The sequence below is a fragment of the Xiphophorus maculatus genome, chromosome 11, assembly GCF_002775205.1.
Source record: "Xiphophorus maculatus strain JP 163 A chromosome 11, X_maculatus-5.0-male, whole genome shotgun sequence".
Classification (NCBI taxonomy): domain Eukaryota; kingdom Metazoa; phylum Chordata; class Actinopteri; order Cyprinodontiformes; family Poeciliidae; genus Xiphophorus; species Xiphophorus maculatus.
In genome coordinates this window covers 9,573,084-9,597,342 of record NC_036453.1, presented here as the reverse complement: position 1 = coordinate 9,597,342, position 24,259 = coordinate 9,573,084, and the positions used below count along the sequence as shown (strand labels likewise).

Here is a 24,259-nt window from a genome sequence, read left to right as displayed (position 1 = left end):
AGAAAAGTTTAGCCTGTCAGATAGTGAGAAAAAAAATTCTGTTCTTTTTATTAGAAATGAAAATATCTGGTTTCAACTGTAAATAATGTTTTCCAAATGTAGGCTTTTAATAAATCTGTGCAGTTTGAATATCAAGCATTTTAAGAGCTTTATAGAGAAATACAGATCTCTCCAAGCCTTGAAAATGCCAGACTGAAATTCAAGCACTTTCAAGGATTTCAAGCACCCAAACAAACTCTGTAAAATACCTGTTTGTTTAGTTTTTATTCTTGTTTTAAACCTTACAGATGCAAAAGAACATTTTGAACAGCAGACATGCCTCCTTTTAACCAGCTGCAACAGATGCAGACCTCACTGAGACAAGTTTCAACTCTAATTCTCTCAGTAACTACTTCCATAAAGAAGGGTGTTTCTGTGAGAGTTGTTGCTAATGAGCCCAATGATCAATAAAGATGGTTCACTGACCGGTTGGGGCTGTTAAAGCTAAAAATGTTCAAAGTCCTGCACATGTGTAATAATGAATAAATGAAGTTACTTTGCCAAACCCTGTAAGGACAGCTGCTAACGACGAGCTGCAAGAGCTTAAAGACTCTGGCTTATTTTTATTCAGCAAACCGAAACATTTTAACGTTTTTGGTAATCTATGGTAGTAGTAGTGAGCGGTAATTCAAAAGTAACTTCATTTATAAAATTTTATACATGCACCAAAGCTCTCCACACCAAAACAACGCAAGAAACTAATGGCAGTTTTTACTTTTCATTAACATTTCAATTACTCTGACATCAGTTCATCTGTTTCTTTTTGTGTTCCTGCTCTTTCTTCTCAAACGCCCAGTCGGTCGTAGTATGGCTGCTTGTACTGAGCCAGGTTCTGCTTCTGCTGCCGGTTTTTCTTCCTGTTGTCGGAGAGTTTTTCCTCTCCACTGTTGCTACATGCATGCTCAGTATGAGGAATTGCTGTAAAGTTAAGTGATTGAATGCTGGAAGTCAATGACACAATGTAATCTACTGGGTTATTTTAGATAGAAACTTTTTAAACTAATTTGAATAATAAACTGCTTAATCAAGTGTTTGATAACTAGGATCAAATGGAATGCATACATGATTAAATGCTTTAAGCTGACCTGCTTTTAACTGGAACTATATAAATAAAGTGAACTGAATGGTTCTTTCAAACTCTTAGTAATGGAACTGTTACATCTGTTGTCAAGAGAAGTGGAGTTTTGATGACTACACTGAGCCCTCTGTGACAACTGAGGATGAAGAATCTGCATCTTCACATCCCAGACGAACATCTTCTCTTTCCAGGGGATGAGGACGGCGAACTGCAGGAGGGTGATGGACTCCCAGCATGTGAAAGGTCTGACCTCGTGGAGGGGGTGTCAAGAAAATCCGAGCTCATCCCACTTCCCCATGCTGGAGATTTTAGTTTAACAGTAATAATAAATAAAGTTATCTTTAAAATGAATCACTCAAGTGACATCAAGGCCCAACAGTAGACTTAAGTGTCAATAAAGTTAGTTTAACAGTAATAATAAATAAAGTTATCTTTAAAATGAATCACTCAAGTGATATCTAGGCCCAACAGTAGACTTAAGTGTCAATAAAATAAATCTGGTTGTGTGTGTTGTTTTTGTCTCATGCAAACTTTGCTTTAATTCTACTTTTCTCTATTTAATCATAAGAAATCATAGTCAGTCAGAGAGAGTCATGAAGCAAGAAAAGCAGGTTTCCTGGAAAAAGAGGAAGTAAGTTCCAGCCTGCAGATTTATAAAAAATAGCTGAGACTATTTCTTATTTTAAATCATGAAAGTTTTAAAGAATGAAATCTAAAACATTTTGAGTAATTTGATAAGATTCAAAGTAAAATACTTATATTAATATTGGTTTACTTGTAATAATATTTACACGAACATTTGTGGGAACAGTTACAAGAAAAACAAGTAACTGTAACTTTGGCATCAAATAATTAGAATCATGTATTATTCTTGGTTTCTTTTCAGAAAAACATCTGTAATAACTCACATTAAGATTATAATAAGTATAATTAATAAGTTATGGTTATAAAATTATAAATGAATGCTAGATCAGAGAAGCTAAAGAAAATAAATGTGATATAAATGTGATTTTGACATTGAACTTGAAATGGTGTAAAAGGTGTAACTGCAATTAAACATCACTGATATGTTGGAGGTAGATGGTAGGTGAAAGGTGAAAGGCAAGGAACTAACAGGAGAGCAGAGATGATCAACGCCTTATTTAGAGAGTAGGTGAAAGGTTGTGCAGGCAATGGACAGGAGGTTGAGCAACCCTGAGACATTAGCACAGACATCAGGACATAATGTCTGTAAGACAGTGATGGATATGAAATCATCTGAGCAGTCAGCCAATGAAACAAGCCCAGCAACAGTGCTAGCCAAAGAAACCCTATAAAAGGTGGGTGCAAAAGAGGAACCGTTCGTTGGATCCTCCGGGCAGCTTCGAGCCAAGAGATGGACAAAGAACTCTGCAGCTGAAGAAGAGCCGGGGCCACGGAGCCGAAGACTGTCCTGCCATGGGGACCAACCCGTCAGCCCCACAACCTGTGGCTTCAAATCGCACTTCTCTCATCGGCTGGGTTCAGACCCCAAAGACAAAGATGAAGACAAAGGCAAAGACAAAGAAGAAGAACTGGTGCCTTCCTTCCTGCCAGCACCAAGTCCTGTGTGACCTCACCATCCATGCGGAGAAGAAGCTCATCAGACCTACAGAGATTCCTGCCTTCGCCGATCAACATCTTCCTCCTGCTGCAACACCTTCTTCATCATCAGACCTGCGGAGATCCTGGCCTTCATCGATCGGCGTCTTCCTCCTGCTGCAGCACCTTCTTCGTCGTCGTGCCAGGTCTGGGGTTCGAGGCGCCAGGCTCCGTCCGTCTCTCTCAAAGGTTCCTTTTTTAGTTCTCAGTATCAGCAGTAGGGAAAGATAGACTAGATGATTGATTTTACTTATTTGATTATTTCTGCTACTGAATTAAGCTGTACTGACCCTTGCAAAACTGCCTTACTAATAAAATATTTAGCATAAAGAAAATCTAAAAGATGTTGTGGACATTCAGTTAATGAGTCACCTTAAAGTTCTTTGATGGTTGTAAAATAGCTGTGATGTTTGATTCTGGAGAGGAAAAAGTTTAAAATGTTTTTAGGTTGCTGGTAGCCCAAATGTAAAACGTCATCCTTGGGACTCGCCCGAGTCACTAAAACCTACCTGGTTCAATAACAAATGCAAGTTGTAAAATAGAGAACGAGCGACCGTTAACAGGTGTGCTCTGTGAAACTAGTTGGCTGTAGGCTGCTCAGTCTGGCTAATTCACAGGGGGAAGAAGGGTGGGACACCTGGATGTTGGCCGTCAGAAACCAGGCGAATCTTTTCTCGAAACCAGCTTAAACAGAGTTTACTTCAGTTCTGGACAGGGTAAATCCCGGCAGATTTAGGAAACTCAATTAACCCGTTAGAAGGAGAGCTGGTAGCACATCTCCCCTCTCAGAAGAGGAAGTACGAGAGTGAGAGAGTAGAGACAGAAAGGAGGGGGGGGGGTGTTGCGCAACAACACTGTGTATCTGTCATAAAAATTGGGATTATTTTGCTGATTCTAGCCTGTGAAAATCTCTCATGTTTATTAGAATAAGGATCAATAGTTATATAAGCACAAATAGTCAAAACAAACTACTAAGACAAACTAAAGCAGCGCTAAAGACAGTTTTCTAGCTCATTCTGTTCTTTCTTTTTTACTTTGCTGTTTTTCTGCAGCTGCTTCTGACATTAAATCAAGCAAAATGAAATGTTTCACAATGACTGCCACAAACATGCTGCAGAAACACAGACAGACCTGCACACTGAGCTGCCAACTGCAGACGGCAGATCATGCATTATTGAGCGGCTCTTCTCTCCTCGTTCTGATGCTTTCAGCCTAAATGGCTGTGAGGAAGGAGAAGCACGTCACATCTTTGAAACGGAGGAGCCGTTGATTATCATTAACGGATCACAGAAAGTTGGCTGATGTCTCAGTTTCCTTGTAAATGTGTCAATTTAGCTTCATGTAAACCCATCAGCTGACTCCAAGTCCCATTATGCAACTTTAATCTGTAGCCATGCAGAAATGACAAGTTAACACTGCAGTGCTTCCACATGCATAAAGGAGAGCTGAGAGATATAAACTATGGATGACATCAAAATAGAGAAAGGAAAACGTCTTAAAATGAATGACAAGGCAGCTTCCAAGTCCTTCTGCTCGAAAATCCATCAAAACCTTCAGAGTGGAGCTGCAACCAGACATCATTCTGCTGCATCTGAACCATTTTGTCTTTTCGTAGTAAAACCCAGTGTTTACTGTTACACTGTGCAGGTCAGATTAGCTAAACACAGACTGGAAATTAGTCACAAAACTGATCGATTCATCTCTAGCTAACTAGAGTAACTAGAGTAACTAACTAAAATAGTTCCATATTTGCATAAAATCTTACACAGTAAAATTTTTACTGATTTAATGTGCGATTTCTTTTTAGCAACTGGACTACAAATATTTAATTTTCATGCACATGTTTTGTGAGTTGACAGCATAACCAAGATACAAAAATATAATTTTCTTACTCTTTGACTTTTTCATGTAATTCTGAAGTTTGTTCTGCTGCTATCAGACTAGGGATTAAACAGTTAATCAAATTAGTAGTGATTAATACATTTTTTTAATAATCGTCAGCTAATTTAGTAATCGATTAATTATTAACTGGCATATACAGATTTAAAAAAAGGATATCTGCTGAAAGAACAACACACTCAGAGCAGTAATTACGCCAAAACTGTACAACATTTCTATACATTTTGCATTTAAGATATTTAAACACTTTGACTCTAAATACATTCTACCCAAAACTCCTCCAGACGCTGGTCTGGATTCTACCGTTTTCAGTCTGTGTTGACATCTAAAAGATACTAAAGTTGAGTGTTTTCAGCCTCCACTGCAGATAGCAGCAGCAGAATGAATATGAACTACTGGGACTCAGAGGAACACTTAAAACTCCTCCAGACGTAACTGCATCTCCTTCTGACCAGGACGAACCTCAATGCAGCACAGCACAGACAGAAAGATGAGATCTATGTTCAGCTTGCTGCAGACAGGAGGAGGTCCCTGCAGGATGACGCCTGAAATATTTAAAACTTGTTGGAATTTCAGGTCACAAAAATCCAAACTCTTCAGTTTATCACTGTCGGCTCGACGCTAGGAACCATTCCAGAGACCGTTCCAGTCATCAGCCAATCTGAGCTTCTCCCACTTTCTCTTTCATGAACTCGACGGGCGGTCAACAGAAGGACGAAGGCAAGGCATTAAAGCACCTATTGCCTCCCTGAAGTCTCAGCTAATAAGTTACTAAATCTGTTTTAGTGCTGTTCATAAAAACACACAGAGGCAGCTTCACACCCCCTCATCTGGGAGCCGTTGCTCCGTCTGAGACGTTTTCAGTGATAAATCCCTCTGTCTTAAAACTATGAGAGCATCTATGTCACACACACCTGCAGTGTGACAAAGATGCTTTAAATTTCATTTCTCAATTTTTTTCTGATGAACAGTTCTCATCAGCCTGACCTGGCCATGCTGAAATCTCCAGTATATCAGCGTTCACATGAGCATCACAGCAAGGCCTGAACACATCTGAGTTAAACTGACGGGGGAGAAGAAAGAAGTACTGTTGTCATGGAGTTTTGTTGCAGAGGATAAAAAAAGTGAAAAAGCATCTCATACCCACTGTTAAGCACGACGGAGGACCTGTGATGAAGTGGGAACAGCTAATGGCTTAAAACCCAGACACAGGAGCTGGAAATCAATTTAAAGAGCCCTCCACACTTATTTACACTTCTGCTGAAGATGGATTTAAAACATCCAATAATAAATTAAACTTTCATTAAAGTCGTATAATATTAAACAGTATGTAATAGTGAGTGCAGTGGAGGGCACCACGAATTAAAAAGTCAGTTGCATTAACCGTAAAGCACTAATCAGAAATATTAGTTACACTAATGCTAATGCTAACACTAACGCTAAAGCTAAGGAGCTTACACTGCTTTCTGTTAAAACTACACGGATCGATGTGTTCTGGATACAGAACATTATTTGCTGCCGCGCATCGCAGGTGGAGAACGTGAGGGGAGAAAAAAAAAACCTCTTAGTCTTCATCCACTTCAAAATAAAAGCATGAATATAAACATCTAATTAATTGAAGACTTCTTAACAGTCGACAACCAAAACTTCAACACAGATGTTGAAATGTATCCAATGGATAGCTTACTAAACAAACAAGTAAATAAACGCTTTAGAATTTAATCTGAAAAAATAAAGTATTTAGGGGAAGCTAAGCCTGCTAAACATTTTCCAAGTTTGCAAAAATGCTAAATGGTTAAATGAAAACTTTGCTCCACTACTAGAGTATTAGGAGAAGTGAGTCCATCACTGATTGGGTGAAAACAAACCACAAGTTAATAAACAAGTATATTTTTTACCAAATTTACAGGTTATACAGTTACTGACTCCTCAAAGCGAAAAAAACATAGTAAAAGCATTTTTTATTTCATACTCTGTTACAATAATTAAGTTGTTGCCCTCCCTTCCAAATCATCCATCAGAGATAAAACCTAATGTTTCCCATTGCTACCACAGTCTATAGGGGTGAGCTGTAGAAAAAAGCTAGCCCTGGATTCCAGATATTCACCAGGTCTATAACATATAATGGTTTCAAGCGATGTAAAAGCACAAATCCCAAAAACAGCATGGCTTGTTTTTGGGATTTGTGTAAATCAACATGTGTAATCGAGACGATTTTAACTTTAAACTGTTTCCTTTTTTCCTCCATTCTGGACTGATGCTTCAGAAAGGAGGACAAAAAGAATCAGGTTTCCATGTGTGTTCATACTTAGAGAACCTCTGTGTTTGGGAACACAATATTTGAGCTCACAAAAATAAACAATGGCTTTACGAGGGAAAATAGGACACAGCACGCCTTCCTTATCTGGCTCCAGCAGGAAAAGGTAAAGCTAACTTTGTGTTAAACCGGCTCTAATGCAAACAAAAAGGTGTCATCCTGCTGTTTCTGTATTTGTGTTCACTCAGGCTGCAAGTCGATCTTACCTGCATGAGCTCCTGCTTCTCCTTTTCTCCGGAGCTGATGGCGTCTCGAATGGAGCGGACCTCGTTGAGGATGGCCTGCGCGTCCTGCAGCTTGTAGCCGGATGGGCTGTTGGATACTTTCTGGTTAATCCTGGAGGACAGAAAGAAGAAGAACAACATTAGACAAAACCGTCTACATTCACATCAATGATACAAATCCAAATATGAATATAAAGGGTCACTTTGTGCTATATATTATTTAATTAATCAAGAATCTCTCCCTACTGTTCAGTTTGGATTTTTGTTGCTCTTGTGTATAGTTTTGCCTTTCATTTTGACTGTATTCTGGGGAACATCAATAAAAATAAAGTTTAAAAAACAAACAAAAAAAGTGATTATGCTGTAAAACAAACTCCAAATTGCACTCAGTCAGCTCAGAAAGACCAAGAACAGTACACTTTATGGCATACAGTATATACATAATATTAGTCATAGCTTGTGATTTTTTTTTTTGCTTCAGCTTTGTATTTGTTTTATTGTTTATGTTGCAGTAAACAATCATCTGAGAAAACTGCAGGAGCAGCAGCTGCTACGTAAAGCTCAACATGAACAAGTCATGCGTTCATCTGAATAACCGGCCCTTCCACATTCTTCCCGAGAAGGACGAGGGGAGGGAGTTTTGGGCTGAATGAGAGACACAGCAAGGGAGAAACAAAAAAAAAAGAACGAAAGAATGAGGAAGTGAAGGAGGGAGGTACTGGTCTGTAACAGGGAACAACTAATCCCCTTAAAGTCGTCCTCAAACGTGGACTGAAAGCTGCACGAGACACATTTTCATGGCTCATTTTTTTGTCTTTGACCAAATATCTACAGTTTTTAAAAACACATTGCAACTTCTGTTTTTATTGGAAGTATTGTAAAAGAAACTTTAATATAGGGATTTTATTCCCTTTTTGTCCCCAAGAAGTCGCGTCTCTCGCTCTCTGTTGACGTTCCACTTCTTCAAATGGCGATTGGTCACCAAATACCATCCGACGCTGCAACAGGAGAGGAAAGCCGTGTAGGAATGCCGTCCAACCGCTGCTCTATAATCCTCCTGACACACTCACTGTGCTGCAGGAGGCAAGGCAAACAGCGCAACATTCCTTCTCAATTCAGTGTCCAAGCAGCACCCAAAAAAAAAAAAAACGGAAAAGGAAAGGCTCCACTGCTTTCAGAGCTGCTGCAGTTGGAGAGTGTAAATTCGAGGTGTTTCCTCTCCAAACCGCATTCCTGAGCTGCGGCTCTGCTCAGGTGTTTATGGAGGCATTATAATGTTTAATGGTTGGATGGAATGTGAGATAACCCAGGAGCAATAACTGAGGAGATAAGCAGCAGTTCACCTGAATTGGCTCATCGACATTTTCACACCTATTTTAAGGTCCGTCAACACGTGCCAGTTCAAACTCCAACAAGTGAAAGTTTTTCCATTTTGTCTCTTCAGTCCCATTCATGGAACAGAAATAATATCTTTTAGACTAAGGATGTTTCTAATACAGTCTTTCCTAGCAGAGAAAAAGACTTAGAGAGCAAACTTCACAGTAGTGAAAGTATTCCACAGCCAGCGTGGGATCTAGAAGACTAAGGGCCCCTGGGCTGGAGTCAGTTTTGGTGCCTTATCACTAGGCCTGTCACAGTAACACATTTTGCTGGACAATAAATTCTCCCAGAAACAATCATTTTGAGACTATTTTCAACTCCAATAATAGTACTAATGGCTTGTTAATGCAAATATGCCCACTCAAAGATCAAAAAAACTTTCATTTCTAAAGAATGTTTATTACTGGAACTGTAAAACATTTATTTATTTTTTTTCTCCCCTCCAGGGCATCTTCTGTGGGCTCCAGTGTCCCACACACGAAAGTAGGCCGACAGGAAAGGGGGAAGAAGAGGGAGACATCGCAAACATCGATGTTCGATGACCCGGTTCGATTCCTGGGTCCGGGAATCGAACCCGCGACGGCCGCGTTGAGGACCCAAGGCCCCCAAACGTGGGTCACGCCACCCCCCACGCCACCACAGCACGCCCCAAACATTTCATTCTTAATGTCAGAACTGAAACAAAAATAATTTAAATGGATTAAGAAGGCTCAGAAAACTAAAACGCAGGTAGTGCAAACCAACTACTTCATACTGTGTGTCAAATGTTGGCAGGGTTCTCAAAATGCTGGATTTTCCATTATATTGAAGGGGAGTATCTCTTTGTTTTAAAAATGATCATGTTCATTTTAATTTACCAAGCAAATAATTATTTTATTGCTTATTGTGACAGACTTGCTATCCCAGAAAAAAAGTCTCTTATTCATGCAAATTATAGAACATTAAGAGGTAGGCCTACACATCCTACAGATGTTCATCTGGCCTACACATCCTACAGATGTTCATCTGGCCTACACATCCTACAGATGTTCATCTGGCCTACACATCCTACAGATGTTCATCTGGCCTACACATCCTACAGATGTTCATCTTGTAGGCTTACAGGATGAAGAGTCGTTTCAAAATGTCTGATAGCCTTTTTTTGAGCCTGTACACTCCTGTTAACGATTAATCTATTACTGAACTAGTTCACGATTATTTCCATAATTGATTAATCACGAGAAATCCGATTAATTGGGTTAGCCTCACAAAAGTTTTGAAAAATTTGACTTGTTTATGAAAGCCATTCAAGCTTGTAAAATACTTGAATTCTTTTCCAGTTTTACAAATCTTGCTTCAAAAACATCTGCCAACTGTAGAGCCGTAATAACACTTACTCTATGAGCGTCTCGAAGCCTTGCTCTTTGTACTGCAGCTCCTGCTTCATAGAGGCCAAGTCCCGCTTCAGCTTGTTCACCTGACACAGAACAAACCCGTCAGAGATGGAAACACTTTCTACTTTAGTGACAGCAATCCCTGCTCACATCAACCTTTCTATCAAAGTCATTTGTTCCTCATTTTTCCGGTTGAAACTGTTCCCAAACCAACAATGATCTATTTCCAGACTCTCCAGCATCAGGATTTGATGATCAATCTATGCAAACATAAGCTGTCCAAATGTAAATGTGAGTTCAAGATGAAGGGTTTCTTACTCGACTTTTGGCTGTGGCAATTTCCGCTTTGAGGATATCTGGGTCGTATTTGCTGGATGAGGACGACCTGGAATTTACTGCATGAGGAAAAGAAACAAGTTACAAAGATATACTGTACTTACTGTTTATGTTACTAAAAAAATAGCATGAATGAATTATTTACAATAACAAATAAACATTTAACAGTAAAGAAAAAATGAAAAAGTACAAAATACATAAATAAATACAAATAAATGAGTAATAGACGTGATAAATAAGGAAAGAAGAAGTAAAAATAGGGGAAAGAACAAAAGAAATAATTTGAAATATATACTTATCTATAATATAAATAATGTTAAAAAATTATAAGACAACAAAATAAGTGACAAAACACAAACATTTTATACAAAAGTAGCCAAATAAATCCTACATGGACAAGTCTAAAAATTAGAAAATGAAAGCAAATAAATTATTGCTCAATTATTATTTTAATGATACAAAAACTTAAAAAAAAAACCTGTACACTTTGATGAACTGCCTTTCTATTATTCTATTATTAAGAAAAGAGAACAATAAGTTCTGATCAAGTAAATGTTAATTCTAAGGCTAACCTATTTTCAAATAAAACATCAATTTTTGTTCTGATGCTAATTTCAACAGAGCAACTGGCCCTCAAACTGATAACTTTTGCTCCAACTGACACTTACTTCAATAATCGATTAATCACAATTAACTAAGATTAATTGTTTCAGCCCTACTGAAAACCAAACCGTCTGATTCTTCTTCCACCTCTCCTCCTCCTCACAGGAGACACCTGAAGCTAAGCTGATGTTGGACTCTGACTCACGGCTCGTCTGTGACGAGGACTTGTCCCTCCAGGCGTCGTTGAGCTGCCGGTACTCCTGCTGCGCCAGCTGCAGCCGCTGCTCCTTCACCTGGTAGATCTCCTTCTGCGCGCTGAGCGCATCCCGGGCCACAGCAAGGTAGTCTCGGAGCATGGCCTCCTGCTCCCGCTGCCACTGGGCCCGTGGGTCCTCCAGCTGGGTCCGCTCTGAGGGCCAATCAAGTAAAACGGTTCACACCTGTCTGGTTCAGGTGAAACAGGTGTTCAAGGTGCCAGAACGCCGACTCACTGGTGTTGTGGTCGACATAGTACGCTCCGACGACGGGGTCGTAAGCTTCCTCCCAGCCCACCGGCAGCTCATCTCCGATGCAGTCAGCGAACGTCAGAGGCTTTGTCTGCCTGAAAACGAACAGATTCAGAACTTTAATGACATGACAGACAAACTCGGACACATTCTCTCTCTGCTTCCCGTCTCTTTTATTCCCCAATCTATCCCAAACTGTTTGGGATGGATCCAAGACTGAAATAATAAATCGGATTAATTGTGATAAATTGTCAATTAATTTAGAAATCAATTAATCATTAAGTGGGGTATCAGGTCTCTTAAAAAGGGCATTTTCTAAAAAAAATACAACACACTCGGAGAAGTAATTAAGCCAAAACGGTACAAGAAATGTAGACTTTTTAGTGCTGCAATGATTGATCGCATAAATCAAGATAAAAAAAAAAACTAAAACTTTTTTGTCTATAAATATTTTCTACACAAAATTCCTCAAGTGGCATAGCTTTAACTAGTTCAAATTCTTTAGAAGCAATCTCATATCAAGCACCTTTTGCAATCCAGTTATTACTTGGTTAATCCAAAAAATAATCACCAGATCAGCCCTATCCTGTGTTGATGTTCAATCGAGCAGAAAGGCTGGAGATCTTCACATTTTGATCTTAGAAGTATTTTTATCTGCAGATGCATCCTTTGCTACAAGTAATCAATCAAAATGTTTATAATCTGATTACAAAGAGGAAATGATTTATGTTCTTATTTGCATTTTTAATGCATTTCTAATATTGCATAAAATGGCTTAAGTAAAAAATCTGCAGAATGTGGGGAGGTTTTTATCCTATTAATCAATTAATCATCAAAAACAATTATTAGCTGCAACCCTGATTCTAATATGCTTTTTAATAGTAGTGCAACCAATCTATCTGTCAACACAAATTAACAAAATAATGATTGGCACCAGGTTTAGTTCATAACAGGATTTGCGGGTTTTTTTAAGCATTCTGATTGGCTGACATAAGTTTTAGCATGTTTAAAACAACGCTCGGGCATATTTGTGTGGGTTCATGTGAATAAAATCTTTCCTAGTTTATTTTTATAAAGCCTTGACTACGTGTGTACAAAGCCTCAGACACATTCCCTCCATGCTTTCCGTCTCTTTTATTCCCCAAACCATCACAAATTGTTCAGATCTGGTATCAATTGGGGATGGATCTTAAACCAAGCAGCTCCTGTATGATGTTGACACAATTCATTGATCCAAAAAAGCAACAAATTAAGATTTTTTAAGAGTTAAGATTAAGAGTTGAGATTTTTTCTGGTTAATTAACAGAAATCGGAGACATATGAAAACAACAGAAGCAGCAGTGGTGTTGTTCTAAAAGTCTGAGTCAAATGAAACACGTGTCTCAGGCTAACTGTCTGTGAGGGGAGGATTCTGGGGGCAGGGGGATCCGACCGTCTGTTGTTCCTCTGAGTCCTCCATTCACCTCTGAGGGGGGAGGTGGAAGGAGAAAAAGCGGGTGAGGCAAAAGTGGGGGGACCCATCCGACGGGACACAATAGGAGAAAACTGGCCCCTGGAATTCCACAAGTGATGCTGACGTATGGCCTGGAGGTTTCCATGGCAACCCCTGATACTACTGCACCGCGGTGCTGAAATTCACCAGAACTGATGGAGATGAAAAGCAACAGCTTCATGTTAAAACTCAAATCACCACTGTATATTAACAATATATAGCTGGAGCTAACAATCCTTTTAGTAATTGATTAATTTTGCAATTATTCTGATGATTAATAGATTAATTTAATTTTTAAAAATAGGTACATTCTGTGGATTTTGTCATTTAACCACTTAAGCCTGTTTTAAGTAAGCAAATAGTTTAAATACAATCATTTTTTTATTGACTAAAATGCAATAATATAACATTCCTTTAGTGAATTTGAACCAAGGGAAGTGAAAACCAGGCCAGTTGACGAGTTTTGCAGAAAACAAGTTATTTTTATATTAAAAGCAAAATGAATAATATTTTCTACAGTTCTGGTTTAAATACTGTTCTGAGTATGTTGGGTTTTTTCAGGAAATTGCTTTTTTTGAGTCTGAATAGGCCAGTTAACAATTAATCGATTACTAAATTCATTGACGTTACGCATGTTGTGTACAGTGATGTCGCAATACAGAGAAATTAGTATATATTATGAAACACTTCCTGCTATTCCAGAGTTTTCAGTCCTTTCTGGTTCATTTTAAAGTAGAAAAACAAAAGTTCAATATGAATTTACAACTGATTTTTCAACAGTTAAAACACAGAACAAACAAAGGAAGGACATAGAGAAAGTTATGGAACATAAAACATGGTGGTGGCAGCATCATGCTGCTGGCCAAGCTTTTCAACAAGAGACAAGGCAGCTGATCAGAGACGATAAATAGAGGATGATGTTGGTAGAAACACTTTGAGACTGGAGAGGAGCTACAATGGAATGGTGGATGCAAGTATATCCATGTGCTAGAATGGCCTAGACAAAGTCCAGACATTAATCCAGTCAAGAATCTGTTCACAAATTCTAAAGAATAGTAAAGAAGGTCAGGTTCAGATGTGCAAAGCTGGTAGAGATGATATGACTCCAAGGGCTTAAAAACAAATGCACACCACACTTTTCAGATTGTAATTCGTGAACAATTTTTCCAGTCATTTATACATTCACTTCCTCTTAGACATAACACATTTCTCTTTTCTGGTCTACCATGTAAAAATCTCAATGAAATACATTAAAGTGTGCACAATTTTAAAAAATTACTAAAATGAATTAATTTGCAAACAACTTTCCTTAAACTGCTGAGTAGATTTCATCTCATATTTTCAGCTTTTTTGCTTCAAACTGGCCGTTTTTCTGGAGCCAAACTAGTTTTGGCATTCTTTGGCATTTGTGGACACTGAATACCAAGAGGAAAAGTTGATTAACTGACAACTTCTGTGACATTTTGTCAGCAAAAAGAAAAAAAAAATCAACTTGCAGGAAACCTGGAGGGGTTTTATTTCTTTCTATAAATAAACCTCCGCCTCCCAGGTGTTCCTCGGCTCGGCGCCACGATGCAAACCGCTCCAGTAAAAAGACCCAGGGAGGTGAGCCGCATAGCTGAGCGGTGACTCAGCCCAAATACCTCGGAGTCGCAGTTGCTTCAAACCGCATTTCACAGCAGCTCAAGGTCCAACTGTAAAACATTCACACAAACAAACAAACGCGGGACAATCCGGCATGAATAACTGGCATTGAGATGGTGAAAGCAACGACCTGCCGCAGCCTTTCTGCTGAGTCTTATCTGACCGACGGCATTCCTGTCGCCTGACGACGGCCCTGCAGCGCATGATGCCGCACACAGGAATTTATAACCAGGTTCAATTCGTCTCTGTAATGTTCAGCGGAGTTCTCAGTATGCAGAGTGAGCTGCAGAAAGGGTTTCAATCATTAATGAAAGGTGGTTTTGTTTTCAGATGGCAAACGCTTGATGGGAAGAATAAAAAAAAAGTGAGAAAAGCTCTCTCAGTTTAGAGAGCTGCAGGTATTCAAATGAAGGCCATCAGATATCTGCAGCGTGTTCCTCCTCTTTTCAAAGCCACATCTGGGACAAAAGGCGGGCGGTCCATCTTCATTCCTGTGAGCGGACAGTGATGGGAGGGTTTTCAGCCGACTGCCACAGGGAATTCAAACCATCCCGTCATTCAGCTGGCTCCATCTTCTCAACTCTTCATGTCTTCATTCCCTTCAGAAATAGGGAAACTTCAGCGGGCGGCTGAGGTAGAAACCAGGGCAAACAAAGAAAGGGGATTCTTAACATTTCCAAATGTGTCTTTACAAACAACGGCGGGGATTTTTCTCTCCCTCCACAAGTGAACAAAAAACTGGTCCAACATGTTGCATTTTTCCAGTAAGCACAGCTGAGTCCACCAGAGGAAAATATTCCAGCAATCTGAGCTGATGTTGCTTCCTCTTCATTTCAAGACAGCGAAACTGTGACTCAAAATATCACATTAAAGCCGTGTGAAAAACTAAGTCATGATCTTACAGAAAACTCTGGATCACTAGTCTGGACCACAGATTATTACTGATATCGTGATGTCAGAGTGGGAAATACCTGAAGGCAGAGCTGGGCGATCTGGACAAAAAAATTAAATACCAGATATTTTTTGTACCAGATCCATTTTATTCTTTGCTTTTTTCTAAAAAATAAGTTATAAATAGTTATAAATGAAATGGCTTTTATTTCAGTCATCCTTTCTGTGAGTTGTATGACAAAGTGTTTGGGCCACAGTACAAGAATTTATGTTTAATTACGAGATATACAATATAGTCATATTAGTAGACTAAAGAAGCAAGTTTACCACAAAAAATATTAAAATTATGAAGAAAAAGTCATTTTAATGAGAAAAAGCTTCGATAGAAGAGATCTGACAAGATCAGTTCAGTCCATGTAGTTCATTGTTAGATCATTTCAGTGTCCTGAAGCTGATAATAATATGACTAAGTATTTCTATTAGGTGTTAAGGATCATCTGTAAAAGTAATATCAAAGTATATATTTACAAGATGCTCATTTTAAATTTCTATTTTTCATTCAACAGCTCTCATTAAATTAATACTTTATTCTCATGAAATTACAACTCTTTTCTGGTAATATGATTTTATTCTCATATTTTGACGACTGTCGCACCACTGTATTCTTATAATACGATGACTTTGTTCTCGTAATTTAAATAAATAAACCTTGGCCTGGCCGATATTCCATCACAGCGTTGCCCTGAATTCAAAGTTTAACTAAATACAAGCTGCAAAACCTGCTTCTGAAACAAGATGGCGGCTCTGGGCTTGCCCACCAAATTATGGAAACCAAAGGAGTGCACTGATAAAAAAACAATGTTTCAAAAATTTAATCTTAAGAAACAGAGAATTCAATCAATCAAGAAAATCAATTTATTGCCCAGGCATTGTTGAGCTGGGTGACATTGTGATTTCCTTCATCTCCACCTCATTGGTGTTCCACTTGTATGTTTTATTTCCCATAATCTCCTCAATAACACATCTGTATATCGTTGAAGAAATCTTCTGCAAGCTGCAGACATTTAATGTTGAAAACATTTTCACATTCTAAGCTGTGATTTTCACCTTGTTGCAATTCTTGCTTTGATTTTGCTAACTGCAGATTTAACCTGCATCCTCTGTTTACACTGAATAGGAGTAAACACAGAATCTTCAGCCAAGAAAATAACCCTTATTGTTTTTGAAATGCAACAGCTCCAAACATGGTAATATTTTCTTTAATCTGCTTTCATCCGTCAAGTAAGTGTTTTCACAACACGCATCTGAGCTGCTGTAGCAGTGCTTTGTTAAAGCCCTCAGTGCAGGACAAGATAAATCTGATGCAGGCGTCTGCAACGCAGACAGCTGCAGAGTACATATGCAAAAAGGATCAATCAGAAATTAATAGTCAATTAATAAATTAGAGCAAAGAATAAATCAGCAAAAATAATAAATCAGCCTGCCGCAGCAGCAGCTAACAGTTTGCAGGGCCTCACGCTGCACTTTGACCCCATGCACCTTGGCAGGCAGTGAAAGGGATTTCACATGAATCGAGCTTTCTGGTCGGCGAGGCAGCACACTGCTCGCTCCTTGGCGTTGTGTGTTTCAGGAATGCGTGTTTGTTTCTCTGCCGGAGGTTTTTACCCTCAGCCGTGTCTGAGCTGGAAACGTGGAGCTGAATGAGGAAAAACCTGAATTCGACCCGATGTCGCTTTTAGAATGAAACTAAACACAGACAGACAGAGAGTGATGGTTTAAAATGACAAGCAACAGAAACTCTGACATCACACAACAGTTGCTCAGTTTACCTGCTTCTAGCGTATTATGTGCAGCATTAGTTGAAATTCAAAATTTTTACAGTTAAAAAATGTTTAAAGTCTACAGAAAATGTTTAAATACATAACCACCAACTATAAAGGCTTTAAAAAGTCGAACATAGCAAAATAACTTAAAAAAAGCAAACAACGTCCAGCCTGGAGGAGGGGAAAAGTAAAGCCTGGTGGCCCGCCAGGCTTATAATACGTAGAAAGGAACTTTGTAACCTCACGAGGAAAATAAATATTGTTGTAATTCATATTGTCAGAGGTTCAAGAAGTTATTTACAGAACTCCTGTAGACATCTGTATTACAGTGGTTGTGAAGAAGTCTCTAACTGAAGAAACTCTGCTTTAGATGACACTGTGTTTTGGTTTATGAAGAATCCACTTCTCCAGAGGTTCCTGTCATCCCCAGAACAAAACCAGAACCGGACTTCTTTTCAAATTGTTGAGCATTTTTGGGTCTGATGCGATAATGGAGGAAGAAAGTGTGCTCTCCAAATCAGACTTATGGAAGATCTTGCTACAAACAATCACTGAAGGGCTATATGCTGGAACGTCATTGATCAAGGTTTGGAACCAACAGAAAAAAAAGTCAAAAGAATATATTCAAGTTCCATCAGAAGCTTGTGTCCCTAACTGATCATTCCTGCACCAATCATCAGAGGCAGCTCTATTCTAAAACCTATAACATGACTTAAAGAATGTTGTTGGTTTCTGGTGGATTGTTGCACAGTAGCTGCAAAGCCGCTCTTTATAATGTTCTTTTTGCTCCCATTTAAAAATGAAAAGTTTCTAACAGCTGTAAACCTTTGGTTCTCCAAAACAAAGATTTGTATTAATAAAACCAAGTGAGGTCACTGGTTTCACTTGTCTCTTTCCATATTATAAATGGTTTTTAAATATAAATTTGAGAAGCTGTTGTCATCTTCCCCTTAAACCCAGCAGCTCGTATCCACAACCTCAGCTGCTCATCTTCATAAGATATCGACATATTAGGAAGCTCTTAGTTTGAAGTTCATTGGGTTGTTGATGTAGTATTACAACTTACTGCATTGCAGCTGGAAGTCCTGGGTTTGAACCCCAGTCTGGGGTCATTCTATATGCAGTTTGTACATTCTCCCAGAGGATTCATGGGTTCTCTCTGGATATTAGGACTTCTTCCCAAGTACAAAAATATGACCGTTAGGTTCATTTGTCCAAATCACCACACAGTATAAACCGTGTACTGTATATATATAATGAAACAACAAAATTTAAATACCTAAATGCTCACACAAACTAAACAAACCCAGAACAAGCAAAAACCATTTCTCTGTAAAGGAAGATGGAATCATGATTATTGCAGAGACGACTCTCTACAGCAGACTTAAAAGCCAACAAGGTGAAACGCCTGCAGTGACATAGGAATAAAGTCTCATCTTTAAATAAATTATTACATGATGAAGGCAGAAATCAGCTTACAGTTCTTCAAAATTCCAGACGTAAGCCATTAAAGGGATTCGGTGCCAAAGTCTGAGGGGTCTTAAGTAACCGGTCAAGTTGGGGGGGAAGAAGAAATTGTGGTTAAAGCAAAACCAGCAGGAAAAAAATGTGTCTCAACCTCAACAGGAAGGACAAAGATCTCTGTTGTTTAGCCTCCCGCTCTAAGAAAACTCATTCACAAAAACATCTGATGAGTTTTCGGTAAATTTGACACATCTGTAATATGACTAGCAAAACAACAAATAAAACATTATGTTGCACCAAAACCAGTAATAATGTCACTTTCTGTTAACTATCCAGAAAGCAAGACAAAGTCCCCCCATAAAGGCAGTCCTCAGTTTTTGACACAATCTCTGACTCTGGAATCAGCACAAAACGCCTAATGTGTTGGAAAAGCGACGCTCCTGTGCCATAGCACACGGCTCCATTTAAACTTGCAGTAATGTTTAGCATAACTCCACATGACTATTTGTGATGGTAGAACATTTTCCTAGAGATCCTAAACTGCAGTGCTACTCTCTTACCATGCAGATATTTTCTCGTAGGCCATTTCCTGACTTACAAAAACCAACACGAGTCTGCCTTACTTAAACTCCTCTTTCCCATTTTGATAAGTGTCAATTAATTATTGCCAAATCCATATTTATAGGATTACTAATTAAACGGTTGTAGACATTTTGACCAACTGAGGGAATTATCATGCAAATTATAAAAATACCTCATTCACATTTATTTTATACAAGTTATTAGGAATTCTAATAAATATGGCACATTTGATTTATGTTAAAAACGATCATTTCATAATGAGATTGCTTTTATCCAATCGATAAATAAAAGATCCAGTAGCATGTTTTACTCCACTTATTTTTTCATGAATCTTTGCCAGAGATTCTGAATAGGGATGCACTGATAGGAAAGTTTGGGCCATACCAATATCAGTTATTACTAATGCAAAACTGATATTTACCTATATTGTGGTGTTGAAAAACAGATTCAACTTCAAAATTAACAAGATGGAAATAAACAAGTCTTTTTATATCACCCAGTTTTTCTTATTAGGCCGATAATGATGTGTAAAAAGATAGATAAGAAACATAGGCTAATAATACTGATCTCAATATACAGTATATCATACAACACAAATAAATCCCTAGTTCTGATAACTATAGAAGGAGGTGCAATTAAACTTTCATAAATCCAATATTTATTTTTAGAAGCAGCTTTCAACTGTTGTATTGCTTTCAAGTTTCCCTATGAGACTTGATCATTTCTTTTACATTTGGTCTGATCTGACCAAAACAATTATCTGTATTTTAACACCACCAAGAAATATTAGTTCCTCTCCAGCACAAACTGTTTTTATTTAGCATGTCCAAACAGCCTCTGAGTTTACAGCCACTCCTCTGAATACTTTGTCCCAGTTACATTATGTTTGCATCTTGATTCAGACAGATGACGTCCCTATCAGTGTTCAGTTCTTTGATTATACACTCTTCAATGAAATGTGGAGAAATGTGACTCGATAAAAACCAACAAATGGGTCGAACTTAGCAGGAAAACAAATGATGACACTTCAGCAAGAAAAGTAAATGTCAAACATTTCTGTTAAAGCTCGAACTGCAGGAATTGAAGGACAAAAGTCAACATCAAATCAATAAAAAAAAACAACTATAAAATAAGTTCTTGACAGACTTTTGCTGCCTGATATTTACTTTTTTTTTTTACACTTTCAATTCAAACTCGTACCAAACTGAATGTCTTGGTATCCAGACCCAATGAGAAAATATGTTGCAGAAGCTGAGAAATGGAGGTGAGAAAACACAAAAGAGAAATGTCATTTTCCACTAACTGGTTGCACTTTTAACTTTAATTCAAAGTGTGAAACATGTTCTTTATGAATAACATATGTCTTTCCCTTCTTGTTTAAAATTTGTGGGAAGGAAAAAAAAATTGCATTTGTCCTTGAAAAATATTGTAATTCTTAAAGAGCAATTAAAACCTTGGATTTCTTACCGTCATATGGAAGTTATAAAAAAACCATCCAGCTCATAAAGTGTCAACTTTAACTATTTGGGTTAGAAACTGTTTGTATTCTTTTTTGCCACTTTGCGTCTCCATCATCAGCATTTGCTGTCCCCGTTTTCTGTCATTTGTATTCCTATTTTTGCAGCTGCAGTAAATTTACAACTTTTTAATGCTTCATTCACATCGTTTTCCATCTCTGCCTCAATTGTATTAAGTTATTCTAATTGTGCATCAATTTTAAACCTGTAATTCAGGCTGTTGTATGTTTTTTGGTTTATTTATGATCCTTTCCACTTTATTTTGCTCCAATTTTGATTGCTAAGGCACTAAATACACTGCTTCATCAATTCTGTAAAAAAAAAAATTAATAAATTGACCCTGTGTGTCAGGCTGCTGGTACAAATATTCACATTCTTTGAGCTTTCTTCACATATTGTCACGTTTCAATACATTATTCATTGTCATCTGTTAGTATTTTATGCAACAGATCAAAACAAAGTTGTTCTTTGTGTTCAGATTGGCTGGAGAGTCACAGAATCTCATGAACTTTGATTAGGCCATATAATCATATCAAAATTTCAATTAAATACACTGGAATTTGTGGCTGCAATGTGATTAATAGAAAACTGAACTAGAAATGGGTGACACTTAAAATCTCTCCATAAAGTCTGAGAACTACTGAATAAAACAGCTTTCGGAGATTAGAAGTGCATCATAGGAGAAATAAGGTTTGGGATTGACAGAATTAGGTCGTTTTCTGGGACCTTGTCAGGGGCTGAGGGCCACTTGTCAGAGGTCAAAGGTCAGAAACACCTGTCCTACCTGTCTCTAGGGTCGATCCAGCTGGTGGACTGTTCAATGTGGTTGATGTAGTAAATTTTCCCATCAAAGTCTTTGGCTTCCTCCCAACCGTGTGGTAGTGGCAACTCCTTCCTCGGCATGTCAGGCGAGTCTCCATGTAATGAACTCTTCTCTAGGCAGAATCATAGGGAAGGGACACTATCGCTTTTCTCCGTCATCACCACCACCACCATCATCATCAACAACAAAAAAACAGATCTTTACTTCCAAATCAGCAGGCCTGCTGCGGTTCGGATTATGCCATAATCCAGAATAATAATCCCCAGAAAGAGAACCTTAAAAATGAGAAGGATTTCAGAGGATGGAAATGGTCCAGGAGGCTGCACTTGCTCACCAAATCATCAGCATCCGTCATTAAAGAAAATAAAAATGCTTAAATTAATCCTTCACAGTTGTCCGGTGTGGTTTCAAACGTGTCGGGAAACTTTCAGGCGGTCTGGTGGGAACTTTTTTCAGGTTAACTCCAATTACCCACGGTCCACAGAACACGCTCTTTTAACGGCCACAAAACCGCCGTTTGAGCCACAGAAACCAAACAAACACGCGGATAAAACCACCACCGGGAAGGTAACGTCTCCGGAGCCTTGGTGTCTGCCGCCGCAAACGGTTCGGGCTGCGGATGGAGTTACTGAAAATTCCCCCTCACGGAGCTCCGGGGTTCTCCTCACCAGCAGGCCACCATGTTGATCAGCGGTAACCGAGGCTAGCAGCCAGCCAGCGGAGGAGGAGGAGGGGTGGGGGTACAGATACTCCGAGCCGCCCCGAGCGTGTCACAAAGAAGTACCGAGAATCTCCACGGCGGCTTAAATCCCGTAAATCCGGCGCAAACTTTCCGCTTGTCCAGTTAAAAGTCTCCGCTCGAAGTTGGGGGAAACGGATGGAAGCTGCGGCGGTAAAGTCTTTCCCTCAGTCCCGATCACTTCGGTGCACCGCCATAAAGCTGGCTGGGTTCACTACCCACTGCTTCCGTTTTCAAAATAAAACACCTGTTGATTAATACAGTCCTTAAAAATAAAACATCCTGTAAAAATGCTCCCCTGGGCAATCCATTATTATTGAACCTAATCTTAAAACATTCAATGATTTTTAAATCAGCAACACAAAGTATAAAGAATTTTTTTTAAGCGATGAAAAAATAGTAGAATTTTGTTCAATTGGAAAAATGTATATTTTAAATTTGACTTTTTTATTTTGTTGTTGTTTTTGATTATTTTATTTATTATTTTGACTTATCAGCTTTAAAAACCAAACAGAGGCATCATTGCTACTTCTTCTATTTTTTAAAGTTCCATTTTTTTATTGTTACTAAAATAATAAGTAAATGATAACATATTCAAGTTATTTAAATTAAGCTATTTTTGAAGGAACAAATGCCTATATATTGTTTAATTATCGTTTTAATTTGAGAAAATTTTTTAATTTTCTAAACATTTTGTTATAATTTATTTTATTATGATATCTATATTTTAATGTGCATTTAAAACATATTTTCCAAAGAACATGTTTTGTTGTTTTTAAGTTGTATAACTATATATTTAAAGTCTTTAAAAATTAAGGAGTGTAGTATTTACACAGACATTATACAACAAGCAATAATTTTGCGGTAGTAATATAGATAAGGTACTGGAGCGTATAAATTTAAGTCATTTTAAAAATATTCTTTAAAATGTTTTACTTGTGTAGATTTACACAAACCTTACAAACACATGCATATTTAAACACACAATGACTTCAAAGCACACAAATACATGTGAAACATTTTAGAGATTTTATTGTTATTATCATTCTTCTTATTATTTTTCTCAATTAATTTTATGTATGATTTCTGAACAGATGCTAAATAAATAATTCTGAAATTTTCCTTAAAATGTCTTTTACACATTTGCTTCAGAAGATGTTCAATTCTTCTTAACTTATGCTGCAGTAAGATTGTACAATAATAATAATAATAATAATAATAATAATAATAATAATAATAATAATAATAATAATAATAATAATAATAATAATAATAATAATAATAAAAAACAAGGAAACCACAACAAAATCATGCAAAAATAAATAAATAAAACATCAGAAATTAGAAAAATATTATAATGAAAGAATAATGAGAAATGACAATAACAAAAAAATATCTTGACCTTAATTCTTGGATTTTATCCCATTTTTGAAAAATACAACTTTTAGATATTGTCCATCGTGCGCTGATTGTTTTCTTTACTCTCATCAGACCTGACCTGGTCACTCTGAGGAGGATGGGGGTTTTTAACCTCAGTCCACTGATAGTCACGTCTGCATTAGGCCAGCAGCGCCCCCTGCTGAGTAAATATAGTATCGCGGTATTTAAACCCCACATTCCCTGAGGATTATCTCCACATAAAAACTTACATAAGAAGAAACTCTCATTAAAATCATCTCTTTTCTTCTTCTTCTGCCTCATTTTTAAGTCTTATAAAAGCACAAATGATTTACCCTGAACGATATTAATTAAGATATGATATTTAAAACCATAGGTTCAACTGTTTAACATTCCTCGTATTGTTTAAGGTCAGACACTAAAAACATTAGATTTTAATGATACTCCGATAGGTTTTCTGAATAAAATATGAAAAATAAATGTCCTTACATGTATTTCTCTTAAATTTGTC

The 24,259-nt window shown here is 37.8% G+C and overlaps 1 protein-coding gene across 2 annotated transcripts in view; it reads right to left on the bottom strand.

Annotated features, from left to right (window-relative positions):
* Nucleotides 1–22,560, bottom strand: part of wwc1 (WW and C2 domain containing 1) — a 37,918-nt gene extending 15,358 nt beyond the window's left edge. For both annotated transcript variants that reach the window (XM_023342525.1, XM_014469254.2), the window contains exons 1-6: nucleotides 21,573–22,560; nucleotides 11,361–11,470; nucleotides 11,075–11,278; nucleotides 10,249–10,325; nucleotides 9,934–10,013; nucleotides 7,160–7,289 (exon numbers count right to left, since the gene is read on the bottom strand). In XM_023342525.1, coding sequence (XP_023198293.1) covers nucleotides 7,160–7,289; nucleotides 9,934–10,013; nucleotides 10,249–10,325; nucleotides 11,075–11,278; nucleotides 11,361–11,470; nucleotides 21,573–21,691 — 720 coding nt within the window. In that variant the 5' untranslated portion in view covers nucleotides 21,692–22,560. The remainder of the gene's footprint in view (nucleotides 1–7,159; nucleotides 7,290–9,933; nucleotides 10,014–10,248; nucleotides 10,326–11,074; nucleotides 11,279–11,360; nucleotides 11,471–21,572) is intronic.
* Nucleotides 22,561–24,259: the final 1,699 nt, after the last annotated feature.